This window comes from Petaurus breviceps, unplaced genomic scaffold (assembly GCF_028583685.1).
Source record: "Petaurus breviceps papuanus isolate PSGF00001 unplaced genomic scaffold, PetGlider_PUasm1.0 379, whole genome shotgun sequence".
Lineage (NCBI taxonomy): Eukaryota > Metazoa > Chordata > Mammalia > Diprotodontia > Petauridae > Petaurus > Petaurus breviceps.
The window spans coordinates 3,709,813-3,715,812 of record NW_027186303.1 but is presented as its reverse complement, the minus strand read 5'-3'; the positions used below and the strand labels follow the sequence as shown (position 1 = coordinate 3,715,812).

The 6,000-nt window shown below is 47.6% G+C and overlaps 2 protein-coding genes across 5 annotated transcripts in view; one reads left to right on the top strand and one right to left on the bottom strand.

The window, feature by feature from the left end:
- RANGAP1 (Ran GTPase activating protein 1) overlaps positions 1 to 6,000 on the bottom strand; it is a 228,733-nt gene that overhangs the window by 72,614 nt on the left and 150,119 nt on the right. The window lies entirely within an intron of this gene.
- Positions 1 to 6,000, top strand: part of ZC3H7B (zinc finger CCCH-type containing 7B) — an 89,401-nt gene that overhangs the window by 28,443 nt on the left and 54,958 nt on the right. For all 4 annotated transcript variants that reach the window (XM_069099443.1, XM_069099441.1, XM_069099440.1 and 1 more), the window contains exons 3-4: positions 3,406 to 3,439; positions 3,745 to 3,942. In XM_069099443.1, the coding sequence (XP_068955544.1) occupies positions 3,406 to 3,439; positions 3,745 to 3,942 (232 nt within the window). The remainder of the gene's footprint in view (positions 1 to 3,405; positions 3,440 to 3,744; positions 3,943 to 6,000) is intronic.

Here is a 6,000-nt window from a genome sequence, read left to right as displayed (position 1 = left end):
ACAGGGGATGTCAGGGCTGGGAGGGGCCTCAGAACAGGGGATGTCAGAAACACATTTTTGGATATGGCTGACATGGACATTTACAAAGCTTTCATTTTTCTTTTCCTCTTTCTCACTGGGGAGGAAGGTGGAGAGGGAGAAAAAGGAAATGCTTGTTAAATGTAAAAAAAAACACATGAGAACACCAGAGCTTGGAGAGAGAGCATCAAACCAGGAATGTTGCAGCTGGGAGGGAGCTCAGAAGTCATCCTAGGCCAGCTTACTCCTTTCACAGATGAGAAAACTGAGGCTCAGAGAGGGGAGTGTGTGTGAGAGACTGTCCGATATCACAAAGTTCTGAGCCAGGAAGATGGTATCCTGGGAATGAGCCTTCTAGGCCCTCCCCTGAGCAGCAACAGTCGCTGCTGCACTGAATTCACCCGTCTGTTCTGCAAGTGAGCCAGCCGCTTTATTGGCCTGGCACACACCCGTTTCTCATACAGTCGCTCTGCATATACTTAAATGACTCTGCTCTGAGTTGGGGGAGCTGCAAAGAAAGATGAGCTGACACCCTGACCTTCAGCAGGCTTCTGATCCAGGAGAGCACAGATGGAGTCGCAGACATGAGAGTGTTTTAACAAGATGTGGCATCGGGGGTGCTAGGACACAATGGAAGGTCCTGGGTTTGGAGGCAGAAACACCTGGTCAGCTCTGGTTCTGCCCACTCTGTGACCCTGTGCCCAGCCTCAGTTTTCCCTTCTGTAAAGTGAACAGGTTTGACTAGGAGGTCTCTGAAGTCCATCCTCAGCCTGAACACAGTGAGAGCCTGGTCTGAGAAGCTCCAGGTGGGGGCAAGATCCCCGTGGAGTGGGCTGGTCTCAGAAAGGCTGCCCAGAGCCAAGGAGACTTGTTCCAGGCCTCAGCGTACCAGTGCTTGCTTAATAAATGTTTGTTAACTCAGTTGAGTGGATTGGATTCATCCAAACGAAATATTTGGAAAATTCACCCCAAATGAATGATGAAAGTAGTAAGGAGTCTGGCCTGGCTAGATCTCAGAGGCAGCATGGGACTGAGCACAAGCAGCAGATTTGTTGTCAGAGGACCTGGGTTCAAATCCTGCCACAGCCACTGCCTGGGTGGCCTGGGGCAAGTCCCTTCCCCTCACTGGGGGTTGGTCTTCAAAGCTTCTGAGGCCCCTTCCTGAGCTGGGTCCAAGATCCTGTCATTTCCTGACCCCAGAATGGAAGTTTCATGTTGGCATGTAGGAGGAAGTGTGGTGGGCAGGTAGTGAGACAAGGTGGAATCCTGCCTCTGATCCCACTTTCAGGATTACAGAACATTCTACAAATAAATGTTCTCTCTTTGGATTCTCACAACAACCCTGCCAGGGAGGCAATATTGCTGTTCCCATTTTACAGATAAGGAAGTGGAGGCTGAGAGAGATTTAGTGACTGGCCCAGGATCACACAGCTAAGCAAGTGTCTTCAGTAGGATTCCAGTGGGAGGTTGTTCTGACTCCAACAGACACCTGCCTCACTAAGCTGGGTGACCCTGGACAAGTCTTTTCAGTTCTGTGGAGCTCTACTTCTTTCTCTTTAAAATGGGGATTATAGCACCAATAGGACCCATGTCACAGAGTTATGGCAAAGATCAAATACAAAAGCCTCTTTGTAAACCTTAGATTTCTATGTAACTCTCCTTATTGTTAAGTTGGAGGCAGATTGTGGCCTTGAATGCCAGGAGCAGGAAGTTGATGTTTCTTCCTACTGCCAGTGTGGACTTGTACAGGCCTGGAGTCAGGAAGACTCCTCTTCCTGAGTTCAAATCCAACCTCAGACACTTACTACTCTGTGACCCTAGCAAGTTACTTAACCTCTGTTTGCCTTAGTTACTTCAACTGTCGAATGAGCTGAATAAGAAAATGGCCAAGAAAACCCCAAATAGGGTCATGGAGAGTAGGACATGACTGAAATGACTCAACAGCAAAAAAATGGGAGTGGTGCTATTGGGGAAGGTTTGGATTGGATGATTTCTTAAGGGTCCTCTCAGCTGTAAACTGCTAGGAGCCCAAGTATCCCCGATTGGTGATATCCATGGAGTGGAGATGACATTCTGTGGCTACAGGAGAGAAGAGCCTCATATGCCAGTGAAAGGATAAAGCCATTCTGTTGGCCCAGTGAGAAGGGGTAATGAGTGTCATCCATCCATCCATCCATTCATTATCTATCAATCCACCATTCACCATCCATCCATTCACCATCCCTCCATCCATCCATTTACCATCCATCCATCCATTCACCACCCATCCATCCATTCACCATCCATCCATCCATCCATTCACCATCCATCCCTCCATCCATTCACCACCCATCTCCAACCATTCACCATCCATCAATCCACAATTCATGCATCCATCCATCCATTCATTTATTCAAAGTACATTTATTAATCACTGACTGTGTGTTGGAATAGAGAGATGTGACCCCTGATCCTACTCTTAGGGCACTTACATTTGAAAAGGGGAAAAAGATGAGACACAAATAGGGAAGATAAAAGGTTGAGGGGGATCTCTGCAAAGGACAGGTGTAGGTCCAGTCCTCCAATCATTGCTGCATGGGTTTCTGGGACAGTATCAGAGATAACACCTGAGCTGGACCTTGAAGAAAGGGGGATGGATTTCAGCAGGGGTTGAGAGAGGGGTGCCCATTGACTCAAGCCACCCTCCTGCTTTAACTAATAGGTTAAAGGCTTACCAGCTGTAATTCACTATAAGGAATAATATTTCTATAAGAAAGAGCATAATTACCTGCTTTGCCCCACTTGTCCAGCTGGGTAAAACCTAGCTATGAAGTAGCCCACCCAAAATGCCATAAATTACTACTACTACTGCTGCTGCTGCTGCTGCTGCTACTATTACTACTACTACTAGCTTCTGCCGCTACTACTACTACTGCTACTGCAACTATTACTACTACTGCTGCTACTACTACTACTACCACCACCACTTATGTAGTGTTTTAAGGCTTGCAAAGAACTTTACAAAAATTATTTCATTTGATTTTTTTACATAACCCTGGGAGGTAGGTGCTATTATTTTCCTGATTTAAAAGATGAGGAAACTGAGGCAGACAGATGTTAAGTGACATGTCCAGGTTCATGACATGTCCACTGGTAAGTGTCAGAGGTTGGATTTGAACTAAGGTCCTCCTGACTCTAGCTCTGGCTCTCTGTCCAATGTGCTGCCTTTTTGGCAACTAGGTAATAAATGTTGGCTCTTAACAATGGTAACAGTGAGGAAGGATTGGAGGAACCAAGCCTAGAAGGCTACATGGAATCCCAACTAGAGGGACCTCATCTCCCCACCTGCCCCCAGGCTGGATGCTTGGGCCCAGGTCTTACCTGGCACATGTTTCCTTATGCCCTCAGGTCCACGATATCACTAAAGCAAGAAGATTATGAGGTAGGTGAATTCCCCCTAGAAAAGGGGTGACCCTGAAGAGGGGCACAGTATACTCAGCCTCTTCCCCAGCCCTCCTGGCTCCATCTTGAGGAGGGTAGTGGGCCCAGGGGTGGGAACTGCTCCCCTCTCTGGTGGAGACCACAGGGGCTCCTCTCGAGGAAGGATGAGTGGGTAGGGCGAGGATTGGTCCTCAGGGTCCGAGAGCAGATTTGCTCCCAGGGGCTAGACGTTGGAGGGTGGTGGAGCCTCCTGCCTGTTCTCCCCACACCTGGATGTTTCTCTCTTGCCCCTCTGTGGGAGCCCAGGCCTTTCTCCACAAGTTGGTTTGGAACCTATTTGCTGAGGGGAATGACTTGTTCCGGGAGAAGGATTTCAAGCAGGCATTGGTGCAGTATGTGGAGGGGCTGAACGTGGCTGACTATGCTGCCTCCGATGAGGTGACCCTGCCCCGAGAGCTCCTCTGTAAGCTGCACGTCAACCGAGCTGCCTGCTATTTCAACATGGTGAGGACCCCGACTGTCCCCTACAGGCCATGGGCCTCCTCCCAGCCTCCATGCAGAGCTCCCCCCTCCTCCTGCCCCCGAAAACCTCAGCCTCCTCTGATCTCCTCCCACTCCTTCAGCCTCCAGCCTCCTCTGACCCAGGCTCCATGAAAAGCTCCTACCGTCAGCCTCCAATTTTCATTCACTTCCATATCCTCTAACTACCTCAAGTCTCCTTCCACTCCTTCAGCCTCCAGTTTCCTTCTGCTTCCATTGCCTTCCAGTTCTAATCCTCTTCTGTCCCTGAAGCTTCCAAACTCTTCCACTCACTTCCTCCAAACTCCCAGTCTTCTATATTCCCCAAACCCTCAACATTCTTTTGGAAGGAGGAGGGGGGCGATCACAAGAGTTCTCCCTCTCACCCCTGCCACCAATTTGATGAGCCTACAGGACAATGAGCCTCTGTTTGAAACTTGGATTTTCCATCTCTCTCTTTCTCCTTATAGAGTATGGGGTGAGCCCAGTAGTACCTTGCTAAGGAGGACAGAGACAATTTCTGTTGGGGGCATCAGAGGCTCAGATGAATTGACTGATGGGAAGCTGCCCTTTGATCACCTGGGGAAGGGACTCAATTCGATCATTCATTTGTGTCTTCAGACCTGTTCATAGGCACTAGGGAAGATTCATTAAAACTGTTAACCCAGAATCAGGACTTGAGGCATCCAGGATTTGGGAGCTTCCCTGATAATTTCCCCAATAACTGAACCTTTCAAGTTTAATTTTTCTTTCATGCGAAGCTCTCAAAAATGAATGCTACAATAGCAATAAGATAATGTTAGTAATAAGCTCGAAATCTTGGCCAGTAAAGGTACCAGCATCATGGAGGAAGCTGTTGGCCACAACCTCCAGGCATAGTGCTGAATCATCAAAAGCAAAGGATGAGGCGTTTTTCATCATTATCTTCATTCAGATGCCAGTACTCCCCAAGCTACGTGTAACAAAAATCTTTCAAATGGATAGACCAAGCAGAGGAGAAAACATATGGGAATAGGTGCAGGTCAATTCTTTCATTCTCTTTGTTCCTAGAGCTATCCCAAGGATGCTCCCAGTGAACCTAGACATGAGGTCACATCCTAATATTTTTAATCCACCCAAACGCCCCCCTCCCAGTTATTTTTGTCCAAGGGTGCAGTGGATAAAGCACTGGGCTTCAAATTAGGAGTACTCATCTTCCTGAGTTCAAATTCAGCTTCATTTACCTGGGCAAGTGACCCTGGGCAAGTCATTTAACCCTGTTTGCCTTAGTTTCCTCATCTAAAATGAGCTGGAGCAAGAAACAGCAAATTGCCAAGAAAACCTCAAATGAGGTTACAAAGTGTCAGACATGGCTGAACAACAACAACACATTTTTATCTACTTTCCCAGTAGTTCACATAACATTAAATAGAAAACAAAATGTGAATAGGGACTTATTCTAGGACTGGATCTATTGGGACTCCATTGGAAAAGAGGAGAAAAATGAGATGAGAATGGCAGTTCACTTTTCTAAAGCATCTTAAGGTTTTCAAAGCCTTCTCCAAATCCCTGTGGTGTATGGACTGGGGAGATTATCATCTCCATTTTGCAGATGAGAAAACTTTCTCAGAGGAGCTAAGTGACTTGCTCAGGGTCACACAGCTAGGTATCATGGATTTCCAGCTGGATGGGCCATTAGAGGCCAGGTTGTACAACCCTCTCTTTTCAGGTAAGAAAACTGAAGCACACTGAGGCGAAAAAATTTCCTCAAAGTTGCCTAAGTTGTAAGTGTGGTCATGGCCAAGTCACTTGGCCCCTCTGAGCCTCAGTTCCTATCAGTTAAAGGAAGATTTGGATTGGCTACCCTCTAATGTTCTTTCCAGCTTGTCAGAGGCTGGATTTGAATCCAGGTCCATCACTCTTAGCCCTTCTTCAAGGACATTCAGGCATTTTTGTGGGGCCCCTGATATTACTGCCCGGTGTAGGGAGGCAGTGGAGGGAAGTGGGCAGATCACTAACCTCAGGGTTAGCAGGTCTAGGCCTGAGTCTTTGTTCTGGTCCTCA